This window comes from Ascaphus truei, chromosome 11 (assembly GCF_040206685.1).
Source record: "Ascaphus truei isolate aAscTru1 chromosome 11, aAscTru1.hap1, whole genome shotgun sequence".
NCBI classification, from domain to species: Eukaryota; Metazoa; Chordata; class Amphibia; order Anura; family Ascaphidae; genus Ascaphus; species Ascaphus truei.
In genome coordinates this window covers 15,943,899-15,963,048 of record NC_134493.1, presented here as the reverse complement: position 1 = coordinate 15,963,048, position 19,150 = coordinate 15,943,899, and the positions used below count along the sequence as shown (strand labels likewise).

General features: G+C 39.0%; 1 protein-coding gene across 9 annotated transcripts in view; it reads right to left on the bottom strand.

Moving 5' to 3' along the window:
• The window catches only part of RBFOX1 (RNA binding fox-1 homolog 1), a 658,912-nt gene that overhangs the window by 192,483 nt on the left and 447,279 nt on the right, over positions 1–19,150 (bottom strand). For all 9 annotated transcript variants that reach the window (XM_075565294.1, XM_075565297.1, XM_075565302.1 and 6 more), the window contains exons 3-5: positions 11,930–12,073; positions 9,837–9,890; positions 1,502–1,594 (exon numbers count right to left, since the gene is read on the bottom strand). In XM_075565294.1, the coding sequence (XP_075421409.1) occupies positions 1,502–1,594; positions 9,837–9,890; positions 11,930–12,073 (291 nt within the window). The remainder of the gene's footprint in view (positions 1–1,501; positions 1,595–9,836; positions 9,891–11,929; positions 12,074–19,150) is intronic.

The following is a 19,150-nucleotide window of genomic DNA, read 5'->3' as shown; positions in this document are numbered from 1 at the left end:
TCCATGCATTATTGCTATTTTTATTTCATGTAAACATAAAATGAATTTTAGTTTTTCAAAAAATCATAAAAAGGGCATAACAAAATCAAATTGCTTATAATTACATATATTTCCAGAATCATTGTAAAGATACAAATAATTTTAATAAAGCAAAATCATTTCAATTAAAATTTAATAAAGAGACATTAAAGGCAAATTAAAAGATTTTGCATAATTTACAAATTAAGAGCATGCGTGTATTCCAGGAGAACACTGAAACAATAAATATTTAAACAAGAAAGAGAAGAATCTTATACAGTATGAAGGAACATGCAGTGTAAAAAACTAGGGGGGAGCAAAACAAAGTACAACAAAAACCAAAACTGACAAAAAACTGTGTGCCCTTGAAACCCTTGAAAAATAAGGTGCGGTACCATTGAAAATGGCGATATCAAGCATTCACCACTAGGTACAAAACCCTTTGTGTCATTGCAAGAGCTAACATATACATCCATTCCTTCTTATCCAAACAACATCTAACAAAGGACAGAAGAGTGTGCTTTATTGAACACAAAATGAAGTTAACGATCTGAGTAAGATGTGCATGAATCATCTCAAATCCAATAAGGGTCTCCCAGGCTTGTGTATAAAATAATGTGCACTCACCATGTACACAATCAAAACTATAGAATCCGGAAACAATTAAAAAACCTCAATGTGGTATTTCAGTATATCAGCACAATGGCAGACGGACATGTCCACTTACCATTCAACACCATCGCCACCATTGGTATGCATACAATTAGCATGGTCACTGAGAGTTTGATGTGGGCCCTACATATTACCATTGAAGGGAGAACATTTAAAAAAAAAATGCAACATCTTACTCAAAGGCTATATCAATTTCAAATTAGTAATATCTGAACAAGTATGCAGTGTTGAAAAGTATCCAGTGGAATAGACTGGAGATTTTTAAGAGGGACTTATATGTATTTGGTTGGGAGACGGAAGAATGGGGAGAGACTTGGCAAAAATGCAAACGAGTGCATCAGAACGGACCTGTCGGTGTAGTGAAACTTTTAAATAGGCTGTCAGACTTTCTGTGACACTTAATTTTCCCAATTTGATTTCCTTTGAAAGCCACTGCGAATCCCTCATCAACCCTGCAGTGAAAAAAAATGACCAGTTGTGTCGCTGTTAAGCTAGTTCTTTTACAATCTCCCACACATTTTGAGGATTTTTCTGAACCCTGAAGAAATATTTCAAATGATACTTTCTAAAAAAAAAACAAAAGTGATTTGTCAACAACATCAAAAAAATTTAAAAAAAAGTATCAAACAAAACATACAGCTCATATCAACAAAGAAATCATTCAAGGCCAGGTTATATTTTGATCTAAAAAATAATGGGAAGAGAAGTAGGGGGACAAGCACATAATAAACCAATAATGTAGCAGAAAGAACAAATGAGTGAGGTAGACATTTATAAAAAGATGAGAAGGAAAAATATTTTGAACATGCACCTCTATTTTACGGCCCTCTACCACCGTGCCGTGTAATTTCTCCCTCGCCCTGTCCGCATCAGCACTATTTTCGAAAGTTACGAAACCAAATCCCTGCATGCAGGAGGGAGAAGGGGAGAATAACATGCACGTTAATATTTCCGGCAATAACCACTTTATCTTAGTTGTCGATATTTAGTAAAAAATGTACTTCAATTATAACAATATCACCTTATTTTATTTACAACATGCATATTCAAGAGCATACTGTACAGTATAACAGAGTATTAAAGCAGCAATCCTGCCTGTTTGAACCCCCATTTTTGTTTGCAAAATGTGAGTCGGGGACTTTCCGCAGCTGATTTTAGCTCTGGAGGTCCTTTCCCAGTTCCCAAGATACTTACTGGTGAAGTTACCAGTAATGGCCATCCAGTAGGAAGACACAACCAATGATACTGAGGCTGCCCATTGACCCATGGGTGTCACGAGATTTGGCAGCCATTATGTTTACTCTAGGAGGGATATTTTAAACAGGTAACTTCATTGGTTAAGTATTTCAGGAACTGGGAGTTTCCTGGAACTACAAATAGCATGGTACAGCTCTGAAGGACTCCTGGTTCCCATCCCCCCCCAAAGTGGGTTAAAAAAAATGACCATCTGGGATTATTGCTTTAAAATGTGTCATAGTAAAGTCACACATGTAAATATGTTTGCGTTTCTGATTTGTTTAACCAATCACACCGGATAAGGAGGAAGGAAAAAAGTGAATGTACCTTTCTACAGGTTATATCATTACAGATGAATAAGTATCTAATAAAAAGAAAATGAAATAAAGTAAACTGTACGGTGTTTTAACAGAGAAAAATAAAAACATGAGAATGAGAAAATATAACAAACTGCTAATGCTGTCTTCCTTTATATCTCAAACACAGAAGCAGAGGGGAAACTTTTAAAGCAAATCCTCTTTAGCACACTGGCAGCAGTGTAATGCTGCTTGTGACTACCGTTGTACATGGACTTATCTCATACAACAGTAGGATTAATTGCATTACAAATTAAACAATGTTGGGTTGTGTGCTAATAAGAAAAACAACGTACACATTAAACTTCATGGACTTAAAAAAATGTTAGTTCACATAATGTGAGTACAAATGAAAACTGATGAATCAATACAAAAAAAATATATTCAAAGTTTTATTCAACTAATATTCATGGGGCATTATGACAAATATATGGGGGGTTTTTTATCCCCTTACTGTATTCTAGGACTATTGCAATGATTGGTGTGTGATTTTTAACATCTTAAGTACCAATTAGCAGGAAAGTAATTAATTACCACAAAGTGTTTGTGACATGTATTACTGGTACTGTTTTAACAGCATATGTCTATTTTGATGTTGTTTGACGTAAAGGATACAGTAAGCAAAACTCAATATTTACCTTAATGAATGAGTGGAATTGACCCAATTTTATATATGAGCATTACAGTAAAATGCTACAAAGGCATACATTTTTTCTATTTTAATAAAATATTAACAGATTAATAGTTAGATAGAAAGTGTACCATATCATTATTAGAAAAACAAAATCATTGGGTAAAATTGATACATTATCAGCTAAATTATGTTGAATTGTTTTTGCCTATTTCAACTTTCAGCAACATTTTTCAGCGAGAGAAATAGACACATTTGTTTAGAAATGTGTTTTTCTCTTTATATAACATGGAATAGTTGAATAGATAACCTGCTCAATGTGGTGACGTACTGAAATAATTATATATGCATATATTAGTATATTTTGCATAGTATAAAGTGCATGATTTTATCTTCATGTATAAATATTATACCGCACATAGCTTCCAAATTCTCATAGGTTTTCCATGTACAGCTTATACTGTAACTCTTGTTTAAATAAGTCTCACCACAACTTTAATAGGTTAACTAATGTCAATGATAAATAAAGGAGGAGATACATTTTTTGCATCTCCCAAATGTCTTTTCTGAGACAAAATCCAGACAAATATTTGACAATGGTAATGATTTAGCAGCAACAGTCACTGGATTAACAAAGTAGTGTGATACTGTACTTTCACATGTCTGTAATTCTGAAAAATTTAGCAAATAAAGGTTCTGTATCAGTTTTAGCCAATATGTTTTTTTCCCCAAATAAAAATTCATAAGTTAAATAATCATTGACAAATGAATTCAACGTCATTAAAAAATATGGCCGACATATTTTCTCCAACCCTTTGAATCAATTCTTAACATTATACACTACCTACATTTATTATACTTTATGAACATATGCACACAGACTGCGTTTTGAATAGCAAATCACATTTTTCTTAAGGAGTTAAGCACAGGAAATCCTAGATAGACAGATAATGTACGTAATCGTGATCAGATGGGCCGAACGAACCTACTCATTAATACCAGGTTCTCAAGTCGGGGTGGTTCATTTTAAAGGTCAATGGACAGAAGCTTATCATGGACCCATTTACATAACTAGCAGAGAAGTTTCAAACAATTCAGAGATTTATGTCTCCCAAACATGGCTGGCAGCATTTTGGGGTAGAAATTCTACTAATCACATGTACACAAATAAAATAAGCCAAATTGTTTAGTTTCTTTGTTCTATTTGCAACTGTAGGTGTGTGTATATATATACCACATATATGTCTTTCATCCTTGGCATTGTGTTAACACACACCTGAATGCTCCAGACCAGCAAACTACTAAAACTTCGGCTTTTATAGAGGTGGTCACACTTGCTGATGATCAATTAATCAATGGCATTTGATTAGCAGAACCTGTCTGCTACTTAGCATCTTAATTCCTATGGAAGCAGTAAGGGTGTACTTAGTTTTTCACACATAGCTTCTCCATCTTTGGCTTTATTTTTGTTAAATAAATCATGACACGGTGTAATATGTCATGTGTTGTTGTTCATCTGAGGTTGTTTTTACCTAATTTTAAGACCTGCTAAGGAACAGATGATTGTTATTATGTCCTGATATGTAAAACCATGGAATTCAAATAGGGTGTACTTTCTTTTTCACAAGACTGTATGTACAGCAGGGCCCCGGGAATACGGCGGGTTCCGTTCCAGGGGCCTGCCATATAGTGAAAATCGCCGGAAAGCGGATCCGGCGATTTTCAGTGATTTTGCATGCACAGAACGGTGTTTTCGCCGTTCTGCGCATGCACGGCCTATGGTCTGCGCGTGCAAACTACGGTATGCGCGTGCAGACAGCGGTCTGCGCATGCGTGCAAGAAGCACCCGCCCGTTCTGCGCATGCGCGACTCGGAATCCAAGATGGCGATCCCCTTCTCGGTGCCGCCGTATCAGCGGATCGCCGAAAAGCGGGGCGCCGAGAAGCGGGGTCCTGCTGTATATATATATATATATACCATCTACATTTCCAATTTAAGTGATACATTAGCTAGCAGAAACTCAAATATTAACTTGAGTTTCTTGTTTCATTATTTAAAGATCCACTTAAGCCTTTATTAAATATGGTGAGAAATGATCAATACATTGCTAATAACACATTGACTTATATTCACTTAAAGGGACAATAATTAATTTCTATCAGAAAGAAGTATATCGCTATTAACTATTTATTACCTATATCACATTATTTCATGAAGGGTGAGATGTTCAAACATATTTTACAGTATTTAAGATCAGCTGTTTACAGTTACTTTTATCATTGACTTATTTCAACATCAAAACAAACAGCAGTTATCAATCTCATGAAAATATTGGTGTAAAATAGTTTTGCTGGACCTCTATGGGGAATTTTCTAAAACATGCCTTATAACTTAGTCTAAATCCTTACAGTTAATGGTATGTTTCTTAGTGAGGCATTCCCATCTTCTTTTTCTTTTGTATTTTTACACAATTATCCCCTGGAGCAAAAGCCCTAGTTCCTTATATACTGGGCATCGCGGATTTGGGAGAAATGTAATGCTGAATTACTGGCACTATGGGAAATCAAAATAGCCATCAGCAACATCACTGATGGTGAGCCAATGAATGAGAAAAACATGACCATGGCATGGGCCATTTCTTTCATTGTGGCTCTTTTTCAATACATACTTCTTCCCCTTGAGAGAAAATATTTTAGTCCTATTTATTTTAATGGACTTGATCGGGGGGAAAAAACGCTGCATTTTTAGCCTAATTCAGAAAGTTCAGTGAACAGTTTGCACATCTCTACTCATAAGATGATTATGTTGGTATAGTTCATTGACTCTCTAAGTTTCATTTTGACAGCAAAAACATTAATTGAAACTTAGTTACTAATGTCTCAAGATATGTTGCATTGATTGTGCTTGGCTTGTATCAGTGGTCAGGCTGCCTACAGATTTTTGGGGGTTTAGGACAAATTTAAAATGTTACAACAATCACATTTTGTCTTTCTCTGTTACACCCTTTATGTAATTCAATCTATTTCCCTTCTGTGCCTCTGTTCTCCGCTTCTTCTCATGTATTTCTCTTCTTTCTCCAGCATCTCTCTCTCGCCTTCTCCCCAGCATGTTTTTCTCTCTCATCGCCCACTAGCATGTCTATCCATCTCATTCCCCAATATGTCTTTCTCTCTCCTCCCCCCAGCATGTCTTTCTCTCTCCTCCCCCTCAGTATGTCTTTCTCTCTCCTCCCCCTCAGTATGTCTTTCTCTCTCCTCCCCCTCAGTATGTCTTTCTCTCTCCTCCCCCTCAGTGTATCTTTCTCTATCCTCCCCCCAATATGTCTCTCTCTCCTCCCCCTCAGCATGTCTTTCTCTCTCCCGACCTGCATGTCTGCCTTTTCTCCCCCCAGCATGTCTTTCTCTATCCCCCCCGTATGTCTTACTCTCTCCTTCCCCTCAGCATGTATTTCTCTCTCCCCCCCAGCATGTCCCTCTCTTATCCCCCAGCATGTCTGTCTCTCTGTCCCCCAGCACTTCTTCTTCACTCCTCCCCCCAGCATATCATTCTCTCTCCTCCACCCTCCCCCGTCTCTCTCTCTCCTTACACCCTATATGTCATCCAATATTTTCCCCTTCTGTGTATCTGTTCTACCCCCTCCCGTCTCATGTATTTCTCTGATATATATGTAGCCAGGTCCCCTTTGTCCCGCGACACCCCCTCCTCTTACCTCCGCTGCCGGGGGTCACTCGACAGACTCGCCAGCACTTCTGGAGGGTGGGGGCCGAGCAGGGAGCACTCCGGTGCTCCGGAGGTCCCCGGCGGCACCTGAGCAGGGCGCCGCCATGTTGCGCAACTTCGCGCATGGGCAGTGAGTCACCGCATGCGGCGGCCAGCCAGGGACATTGCGCATGCACAGTGATTGCACGCGAACCCTAGCCTACCAGGGACAGGCTCTTGGAAGGGACTACAAGTCCCATGAGCCTCAGGAGCGCCCCACGTGACGCCAGGGAGCCAATAGGGCCGCAGCATCTCTCTGCAGAGGAGATTAGATACATTTCGCAGGCTCTGAGCATGTTAGGCAGTCAGCGGCAGCAGCTAGGGGAAGGAGGTAGGGTGCAGGAGTCAGTGACTCCCTGCACTAGGCCAGCAGCCCCCTAGGCCCCAGAAAGCCCTGAGTCACAAGTAGCTTTGAGTGTTTCAGGGACAGGCCCCAGGTTAGGGACCCTGCCCCTTATTATTCAGAGTCAGTTAGGGACACAGCGGACGCTGCGCGTCCATCCAGAGGTCTGGGCTCAGACCTTCGCTGTCGCTGCAGCAGCCATCTGGGTGGGATCGCCCCGGACGGAAGTTCCTGTGGTCAGCGATCATCGGATCCTTTGTGAAGCTCCTTGGCAGGCCCAGGCACTGGAGTGCTCGGCAGGTAACCATCACCAAGTGCACCAACTATACTTTATTATACTTACACGGGACTACTGGCTGCGCAGTCACACATATCAATCTCACGTGAAGGGACATATTGTGCGGGGTTACTGGACATGGGGTGGGATCACCCGGTGAAAGGGGGTAGCGTCCTGCGGGACGCAGTAGTTTGTGTCTCCTCTAGAGAGGGACACCTGTTAATATATGAATAAGTACGGTTGATACAGTAAAGTTATTGGTTGTTTTACATGCTGTGTGTGTGATATATATATATTGACCTGCGACGAACCACTCCCCCCTCCGGTGGGAGCCTTCGCAGGTGGAGGCGCTGCACTGAGTACAAGGTTACTCCTATTATTTATACGTGCCCCAGGCTCCCCGTGGCGGAGGTTTAGGCCTCCTGTGAGCCTAACAGGTAAAGCACCACACCTGGTAACATTAAGTTCCCCGCACACACATGCTATATGCTATTGGGTGGGGGAATACCCGTTACATATATATAGTTGAAAAAGATTTCACAGGCACTCCAATATAGTATCCTGAATGGGCTGTGCATATCCCATAAAGATAACAAAAACATACATTACCATAAACTGGCAAAAAGGAGACAGCACTCAGGCAGGTAAATTCAGTAAGTGTATTAAAACACAAAGCACAGAAGTCCAACGTTTCGATCCCACAGGGGGATCTTTCTCAGGGGGATCCCCATGTGGGATCGAAACGTTGGACTTCTGTGCTTTCTGTTTTAATACACTTACTGAATTTACCTGCTTGTGTGCTGTCTCCTTTTTGCCAGTTTCTGGTAATGTATGTTTATATATATATATATATATATATATATATATATATATATATATATATATATATATATATATGTATATATATATATATATATGTATATATATATATATATATATATATATATATATATATATATATATATATTTATATATATATATATATATATCACAGAGGCAAAAGAATGTAATAATCAATCACACATTGGCTGGGAGTCATAAAAGCGAGCTGCGGAATATCGCATCTGGTCTGGCGGTAACAACAATTGACGTGAACGGAAGTTTTATATATATATATATATATACACATACACACACGTGTACATACATATTCTATATGTATAAAAATAAAATATACATGATTTCAAAAGCCTTTTTCACATCTGAAGTGCAGTGTGTTTTGTTTATTATAGAACATATTTATTCGGAAGGACGATTTGTTATTGAAGTTATTCAGGAACTTTGGAATCACATAAAAAATATACAACAAGCCAGATCCTGCTGTTGAGTTTGAATTATTTAGATGCCTATCTGTGTGACTATACAGTAGCTCGATAAAAAAAAGGACTAAAGAGAGCTAATGTATAGGTCTCTAACTACGAGGTTTCTGCACAGCTTACTCTCTCTGCCATTAAAACAACTACTGTATCACTCGGCTTTACTTAGTAAATATGATTATGAACCAAACCCGTGTTTTGTAATAGGAAGTAAATGCTAATCTATGACAATCAGACTCCAGTTATAGAATGGAATTCTATTTTGTAGGAATCAAATTGCCATGCAATCATGTTTAATGCATGATACTCATTGTAATGTAGATGTGAAAGACTTTTTCTTTGATTGATAAAATGTGTAGTTCATTTTATAACTGTAAAACCTTTTTCATGATGCCTTTTCTTCCTCTCTTTTTTTCCCTCTTCTTTGCCAAAGGCGCCTAATAGAGTAATCTATACTCAACAGGGCAATAGAAACTTGAAATTCATTATCTTTGAAGAAAAATAATTTGTTGGAAATAGCTTCAGCATAACATTTATCAGTAACAAATATATATACAAATCACATTTTGTATTCAAAGGGTTGGAGTATTAAGGTTTTTCGATAGCCAGGAAAACGCTGCACTAGAGTAATTTGGAGCAATACACAGGGTAATTGCTTGAGAGCATATTAGATTATATTACCAACTTTCACTTCAATATCAGGAAAATACCTATTCCAGCAAATGCTCATTTTTTTTACTCTGCAAACATGAACTCATTTTCTGTCATGAGAAATGTAATTATCACTGGAAGATAAAGGAGACGTGCAAAAACCTAGATTATTTCAAAAAGGAAAGCAATATTCTATTTTAACCGTACACTAATTGACCCTTTTACTGCCGGAAGGACCCGTGATTCTTTATATAGCAGTGAGAGGGCTAATTTATCTATTCTATAAGATGCAAGATCAAGGCGGTGCTGTTAAAGGAAATTAATTAGAATCTTTAAAGGTATCATCCTAAAAACGATGGCGGAGATTCACTAAGCGCTGATGCCAGCTATCTCACCCCTGATCCAGCGTTAAATTCACTTCACGTCATGCCAGATTGGGGTGCTATACTCTGAATCAGTGCTTTCTAAATCCAGACCAATATTTCTTCCAGATTTTTATGTGGAGTGAAAACAATGTTCCTTAATTCTATCCAATAACGTGAAAGTGTCGCCTGGCAGAGTAAAAAGACTGGCTTACCTTTGAGCCCCGCTCATTAAAAATGATTTCAACATCTAAGATTTTACCAAATTGCTGCAGAAAACAAAGAAAAAGAAGGAAAAGGCGTAAGAGAAACATAACACATTATATAAATATAACAGCAGTGGTTTTCAGTCTTCTGGGGACTGTGGAGCCCTTTAAAAGCATAGTATAGCTATGCAGAACACAGCATCAGGGCTATTTATGCAAAGAAATTGAGTATTTGGGGATTAACAAAAAACTCCATATCATAGTTTTGGTGTTATTAGGAATGGGGCTGGAAAACTCGGAGGGAATAGATACTTTTGCTGCCACATTTCTTTATTTAATGCATACTGTATATTTATTGGAGATATTACATTTTATTTCAGTACCCTTTTCCCTTAAAAAAAAAAAAAAAACATCATTGCCCAGCTTACGTATTTGTACATAAAAATACTATTGCATATATTGATTTATTAGTGTCACAGGTTTATACATTACGTACAGTATACTATATAACATACCATTTTGAATTGTCAAAATACCAATGTATGGTGAACAGTAATACATAAGAACCATTAGCACATGTTTCTCAGGGGACGCATTGCGACCTCCCATGGGACCCCTGGGTTCCACAAAACAGGAGCCATTGACATTGACAGTGTAATTTATTGTGCTGTGGGGCAAATCCCATCAACATATAGGGACACATTATAGGTTGTTTTTTTACTAAAGTCTCCCAGCTGTAAAACTGAGACAAAAGCACACAATGAATCCCACTGAAAACGATTGGGGTTTCCCTTTGATAAATCTGTATTTGTATACACTACTTTTACCACAATTTTGCAGCAAGGAGATAACATATTGTCTATTTTGAAAGTAATACAGTGCTATCTTCTGTTTTTACATGTAACATATCCTTAGCATGTGTGTATACTTACTGTTACCTGTAAGTGGTACGTTCTTGAACTAATGAGTTAAATACAGACAAAGTAAATTTAGGGGCATTTTTATGAAGTGGTGCAATACTATAAAATACCTTGCAGAGTAATTTAATAAACTGTGATTGTGTCAATAGGGGGCGCTCTATTGAACGGAAACACCTATTGACTTTAGTGGAAGTTTCCATGCAATATTGCCCAGATTCACACTATCGCAGTTTAAGTAATAACGCTCAAAAAATTATTGTAGATTTGCCTTTTGCCTTAATTAAACGCTTTAATAGGTTACCAAAAAGAGACAATTTTAATCATGTCCCATATCTTTTAATAATTTTTGTAAATATATAAGTGATATGTCAAAGGAAAAGTGCTCTTTAACATATGCCAATATCTCTAATTGGCACATACTATAGTATTTTGTTATTGACATGGGACACATTTTTAGAGCTCCATGTAATAATAGAGTGCCTACACCTGTTACGCTTTGGCAAATTAATTATCTAAGCATGTCTTCCTCATACTTGTTACATCAGACGGGAGCCAGACAATTTACAATGTATCTCTGTGAGTTAGGGGAAGTGTTTTTGCTCATATTCTTTAACAGCTGTAATACTTTCTTTATGCTTTTATTTGCCACTTCGAGAGGCTTCGATCTGGTCACATAGGGAACTTGCTGCACTTAATCTTACCAGAAAAGTGCCACATATAAGAAATTCTGATCTAAAACCCTACATTTATTTATAGCAATTTACAATACAACAGATTGTGGAAGAATTGTTAGAAACAAGGATTGTGTTAACCAAATGAGTACTTTAGGGTGCACTGTAAATAAGGCTTTAGTATAGAAAAATGTGCGGTATCCATGGGGGCTGGATGTAGGAATGTTGCGGCGTATACACAGATTAATGTTAACATACTATAGGGTGCTAATCCCACTCTCCTGCTTTCCAAGTGACAAAGTGGGTTATAGATTTTCCAGTCTGCTGGACCCATAGCTGGGCTCCTATGACATCATTTAACTTCCACAATACCCCTTTTGCTAAATGTGGTTCCTACGAAGTTCAACCCGCCCTGATGGTTCAGTATTGACATTTTGTTGCCTTTGTACTGCCAATTGTAAGTGCTCAAATGTGAAATCATATTATACGCATTTAGCAAATGGATACTTACACCAAACATTTGTCTAAGATCTGGATCTCTAAATCTGAAGGGGATATTGGAAACATGGAGCCTTTTGGGCTGTGTTTTGTTTTCTGTATTTTCAGAGGTCTGCGTCTGTTGCTGGCCATCAGTCTGTGCTGCATCATCTGTCTGCTGCAAAATAAAGACAGAGGTATTGTATTAAACTCAATGTAAATGGGGAGATTCACAAATATGGGTTATCGCACATTATAGGCTAAAGCAGTAAAATTCTGGGCATTATTGAAATCCCTGCTCTCTGATTGGTTAAAATTCCGAGCATTATCCAATCAGTAATGCCCGGAATTTTTGCAGCTTGCATTGTGTATATTTTCAATGTGTTTATTTTCAGCCAATCAGCTTTCAGATCAGCTCTGAGACAGGGCAGGGGATTGGTCAGGAAGTATCAGCCACGGGTTGGCTCCTCCCCGTCCCTCGTGAAACAGAGCTGACTGAGATTGACTGAGTGACTGAGCAGATTCTGTTGAATGGGGGGGGGGGGGGTCTGCAAAGTAAGTAAGTGGCTGTCTGCAGTTTGTTTGTGGCTGCAGTTTCTGTTTCTGTGTGTGTGTGTGTGTGTGTGTCAGTAGCAGTGTTTATGAGTGTAGCAGCAGCTGTGTGTGTGTGTGTGTGTGTGTGTGTGTGTGTGTGTGTGTGTGTGGTGTGCTGTTGTGTTGTATGTGTGTCTAGCATCAGATTGTGTGTGTGTAGAGCTGCTGTGTTGTGTGTGTATAGAGAGCTCATGTGTGTGTGTGCCAGTGTCAGCAGCAGTGTTTATGGGTGTAGCAACAGCAGTGTGTGTGTGTGTGTGTGTGTGGTGTAGTGTGCTGTATGTGTGTGTAGCAGCAGCAGAGTTTGTGTGTAGCAGCAGTTTGTGTGTGTGTGTGTGTGTGTGTGTGTGTAGAGGTGCTGTGTGTGTGTGTGTGTGTGTGTGTGTGTGTGTGTGTGTGTGTGTGTGTGTGTGTATAGCTGCTGTATGTGTGTATAGAGCTCCAGTGTGTGTGTGTGTGTGTGTGTGTGCCAGTATCAGCAGCAGTGTTTATGGGTGTAGCAGCAGCAGTGTGTGTGTGTGTGTGTGTGTGTGTGTGTGTGTGTGTGTGTGTGTGTGTGTGTGTGTGTGTGTGTGTGTGTGTGTGTGTTTGTGTGTGTGTGTGTGTGTGTGTGTGTGTGTGTGTGTGTGTGTGTGTGTGTGTGTGTGTGTGTGTGTGTGTGTGTGTGTGGTATGCTGTGCTATTGTGTTGTATGTGTGTGTAGCAGCAGAGTTTGTGTGTAGCAGCAGTTTATGTGTGTGTAGAGCTGGTGTGTGTGTGTGTGTGTGTGTGTACACAGAGGGGGCGGCAGTGTGTGGCTATAGATAGCTGCAGTGTAAGCGTATATAGAGGTGGTTTAATGTATTTACCATTTTATTTTAATAAAAAAATCTATATAACTATACAAAAGTGTCTATTATTTATGAAAAAATTCTACATTTAGCCTATAATAGTAATAATCCCCTCAGAACAGGGCATTACTGGCCAATAATGCCCTAGCTGGAAGAGTTGAAGGCCCGAGGCGAAGCCGAGGACTTTAACACAGCCAGGGCATTACTGGCCAGTAATGCCCTGTTCTGAGGGGATTATTACTTAAACAACCCTAACTGTCATTCAAGTCCTTGGCAGTTAAAGCGGGATCGCTGTGCAATAACCCATATTGTAGCTGAGTGAATCCTGGTGATTGAGTTATCGGAGAAAATAAATTAAGGAATTAAAAAAGGAGTCAAATTAATAACAGTATATGTTTATTTTATTTTAGGCCTCATTTTCCTCACATCTTTTAGCATCGCATACATTTCTAGTTCTGAGACCATCTGTACATGCTTTAGAAATCTGATCAAAAGCCTCAAGCTTTGGAAAAAATATTATACATTTGCAAAAGTGCTAAATTATACAATTATACATTATGAACACAATACTTAAGGTATTCCTATTGAAAAGCTGCAAGCTTGCTCCAAGATCCTGTTTGTTTAATCATGTGTGCTTTGATTCATCTTTGAATTAAACTAATTATCGTACAAACTCATATTACACTTTTCAAGATATACCTGAAGCTTCTTAAACATTACATGCAGGGAAAAGAGAGAAAAATTGCGCTATAGTGCTCTGACAACTTCAAAACCAGTAGAAGTATACTCGTAGATGGTATAATAAGCCTCTTAAATCAATTTACAGTATCTTACAGTATATGACAAAGTAGTACACGGAGCGCACTGGAGATCAGTAAAAAATATATATTATAGATCCAATAAAAAGTATATGCACACTTACAATTTGGAATGCATTAGTGAGTATGGTGAGTTAGTGTCCTCCACAGTAACGCCACGAACACTGATGACTTACTCTCTGGGATTCCATCTTTGACGATCATTCATATACTCGCTAATGCATTCCAAATTGTAAGTGTGCATATACTTTTTATTGTCCATAATATATATTTTTTACTGATCTCCGGTGCACTTTGTGTGCGTCTTTCTTCAATCTTCCTAGATCTCCGCTGTGAGGTGTCTGGGGGAGCTTTGGAGTGCTCAAACACAGTAGCTGCAAAAACACTTTGGCATCACACATTTTGGAAGAACAAGCACGGTCTTCTTTTGTATCATTTGATCTTATATAAAGACATGCGATAGTCCTAAGAAACTGTGGTTATGGTGGTGAAAATCCCTCTGAGATTCCATGCAGCTCAGTAATCCAAACAGACCACTACCATTAACAGCACATGCATAAGGAACACAATGCAAAAAAAACTTCCATAATGATAGAATGTAATGTTTCATAAAGACATACCAAGCTACTCATAAACGCCTAATTTTCTATATGCACAGAAGCAATCGCCTAATCCCTGTCCCAGCATGTTTTCCATGGAGAGCTCTACTCCCAAGCTCCAATGTCTAGTTGCAAGACGGTGTACTGTATGATGTCACTGCTACATGGGCAGCCTGTTTGTCTGAGCAACTTTAAATATGTTCTGTCTCAATGCATTTTTGATAAGAACTTTCTTTATAAAGGGAAGATTCTTCTTGAAACACGATTGAGGAGAGGACCCATTTACTTATGAACCTCCAAACAGATTAACATATACTCTGGGTGGTGCTATATGTGTGAAATAGGCTAATTTAAATAGGTCAAATATTTTCAATTGATTTAAATGAGTCTGGATGGAAGTAATGTCAAGGCTTAAACAATATCACATTGCTATAGAGAACGTAGTGTTATCTTGAAATAACGTTATGTTAACCCTATGCTTATGAGTTCAATTACAGGCATTGTTATTAGACATAATTAATTACCTTGTGATTAAGGGAAGAATTAGGAAAAATAATGGCCATCCCTCTTTTAAGTAAAATAACATTATTTGCTCTGACTACAGACCTTAAGTAATCTAACCCTATGAACACTTCCTCTCCTGTTCCCTAAATCTCTTTGCTCTAATTGAAACTTGGCTCTCTGATTTTGACTCTGCACAGAGCCTGCACTAACCTACATGGCCTTTCCTTCTCTCATACCCCATGCCCGTGGGCATTCAAGTGGCCGAGTGGGATTTCTTCTCTCTCTACTGCTATTTCCAGGCATTCTTTGTCTTTCACATCCTTTCAGTTTCATGCTACCCATTTCTTTTCTCCACTAGCCCTACAGTATGTATTGCTGTAATTAATCATCCTCCTTCCGCTACCTCTACTTTTCTCTCTGCCTTTGAATTCTGGCTGTCCCTCTTTCTCTCCTCTGAGTCTTCAAGCCTCATCCTATGAGACTTTGTCATATTTATGACACCTTTATCTCCTTGAACTTATATTTTTTCTCCCTTTTTGCCTCCTATGGACATTACTAATGGCCTGCTTCTAGCACCCATATTGATGGCCTTGTACTAAAACGATGTTCTATCTCTCCACTTCACCTTATGTCTCCCATCATTATTCCAGAGACTGGAAATCCATGCATTATCCACCTCTGGAATCCTTCCTCAGCTGTAAACTCTCCCTTACTCATCTGTCATCAACTGTAACACTATCCTTTACACCTGCCTGGGCCAGCATGCTAACGTTCTTATAAGGAACTCGCTCTGCTCTCACCTCAACCCTGGTTCAATATTCAGACACACTTTCCACTGCTGCACTCACTCCTCTGAGTGTTTATGGAGGTAGTCTCACACCCACTACAAATTCACTCAGCAATATTTCTAGACAAGCAAAACTGCTGCTGTATGCCAGGGGAGGCTACCTTCAGTCCTCAAGGGTCACCAACAGGTCAGGTTTTAAGGACATTCCTGCTTCAATAACGACTATTGTGTTTACATATAATTAACATTGTGGATTTAGGTTAACCTCAGGGAACATAATGTCTGCTACTCAATTTGATCACATGCCATTATGAGCTCTGAGATACCAGAACTTTGTGGATCTGGGCCTATGTTTTCTAAGAACATTGCCACCTACACCTACATACACATGCAGTAGATATTGTGTAATCTTTTAGGCCATGCAGTGCTTGCTGTGATTCAGCGAGTGCAGTGTTGCAGCCTGCCCATTCCTGGGCTTTACAACTTTAAGTAAGTAAATGTTTTTGGACACCAGTAATAGGAAAGGAAGGTGAGGGCCCCAAATACTTAACATTTGAATGCATGTTCTTTAACATCACTGTCTTTTTACCCATTGCTCTCTATCACTCATCCCCAATTTGCTGACAGATAGGGTAACTTTCATGGAGATAGCGCCCTGTCGCACTTTACTAAATAAGCCCCAGTGAGTGTAAAATAGGGACATATTAGCTTGATCTACTTAAATTGATAAATGCTCATTCTAAATGCATCTATTTAAATCAGGTTTGACAAATAGGATCATATTTACTAAGCTGTGTTATTCCATAAGACACATTCCAGCGCCAGAAGACACACTACAGAACGCAAAAGCACCACTTACACATCTATAAACATGAGTCATATGTACATTTTTTGTATGTACTGTACAGATGTACTGTAGCCAGACTTATTTTTGTTTAGACATGCGGGTTCCCCCGGCAGTGGGGAATCCTCGCTATCAGTGGTACTCATAGGGTGGGGGGTGGGGTGAAGAAGACAAGCATGAGAAAAGTGTAGGAAGTGAGTAGGGGAATAGCAAGAGATTAAAGCTGAGAAGAGGCAGAAAAGTGTAGAGCCTTGAAAGAGCAAAACATCATTTTATTTTGAATACATGGTTTACAGCAATAGGGAGCCAAGAGAGTTTTCTGGAGTTAAGAAACAGGGGCTGATCACGAAGAGTGAGGTTACCCGCACACCAGCATTTTAAATAGTTTGAATGGTAAGAATGTTATGTGGCAGGGAGCCAGTGAGTAGGTTGCAGTAGTTTAAACGGGAGAGAATGGGGCATGTGTTAATATTTTTGTAGTAGTAGAAAAACAGAAAAAAAATTATATTGTAGCAATGTTATGGAGTAAGAAATGGCAGGATTTATCAATAGCATTAAGTGGAGAGGAGAACAAAAGAGAAGAGTCAGATATGACACCTAAATAACAGGCTTCAGAAACTGGATGGATTGTAGTATTACCCACGGTGATGGAATATACCTGCAGTTTGGTTTAGGTTGGATTATAAACAGCTCAGTCTTTGACATATTGAGTTTAAGGTGTCTAACTAACTACCAATCAGAATAAGATCACTGAGACAGTTGGAGGTCTGTACTGTAATGCTGATGTGAGGCTCTGTGACTGAATAAGGGCACCAAGTGTGAGTTTATAGAGAGAAAAGAATAAAGCTGCCAAAACTAAGCTTCTAGGTATACCAACAAATAAACTAACAGCGGAAAAAGATGCACTGAAGGAATAAGAAGGGCAGGTAGAAAGCCAGGAGAGGGATTTGTCCTGTTCCTGGAAACCATGGGAATGGAAAGTGTAAAGAGAGCGTGAGTGGTCAGTAGTATCAAAAGCTGCAGACAGGTCAAGTTCAATGAAAAGGGAGTAATGTCCTTGGGATTTAGCAATGTAGAGATTGTTTGCTAATTTGGGAGTGCTGTTCCAGAAGAGGGGGAGACCTGAGGAAAGGAAGCATGTGGGAAGGAACAAGTTGTTCCAGAAGTATAGAGGCAAAAGGTAGGTGGAGACATGGTGATAATTCGATGGGTCAGTGGCATCAAGGATGTTGCTCTTGAGAATAGGCAACACAGCAGCATGTTTAGGGGGAAGGGAAGATACCAGGGGAGAAGTGTAAAATGTGAGTGAGTGCAAAGATCGGAGTGAGAGTTCTTAGGAGATGTGAAGGAATGGAATCAAGCTGGAAGGTAGAGGAGAAGAGTAACTGAGATACTTTCTCACCTATAACAGAGAAAAATACATCTACAATAGATCAAGTGGGATTCAGGATAGGTAGGGAGGAGGGCACAGAGGGATCTCTCGTCTGATACAGTTCACCTTGTCTTTCAACTAGGCAGCAAATGTTTAAAGAGATATGTAGGGTGAGTGAAAGTTACAAGGTTGTGAGTGTTGATAAGCAAAGAGCATGGGAGGCCAACTCCAGCCCTCAAGGGCCACCAACAAGTCAGGTTTTAAGGATATCCCTGCTCAAAGTTCTAAGTTAGCACTGCCTTGTGTTAGCTTAACATGACTCACATCATGCCTGTTTTAGCTAAAGGTGGCGTTAGTGCACCTTCCAGACACTGAAATATGGGTTTTGCTAGAAACACAGCAAGAGAAAGAGAGCCCTATTTTACTAGTCCCAAGTGCTATATATATATATATATATATATATATATATATATATATATATATATATATATATATATATATATATATATATATATATATATATATATATATCATTTAATCCTATTATCATATATCACTGGTGTCACAGGTGTTCTCCGTTTTGTGCACAGGTGTCCCACATGTGGTTTGAACGGATATATTTAGCACTCATGACTGTAATAAAATAGGACTCTGTCTTTTTCTGCTTAATTTGTAAAGGCGGTTCAGATCAATTACTCTGTCTGCAGCAGCATGGCAGACTAAAAGCATTGGCCTGTATGCATCAAGGCAATTTTGGCGCAAAAACAATGGCCTCTTCATTCTGCACCTACAGTACTCTATGTCTCAAAGTACTTTGCTCCAATTTTGCCCATCTGCCGCAGCTTCCGACCTGGGTAGTATCGATAGGAGGAGTTACATGGTGCACAGATTCTGATGAGATGTATCA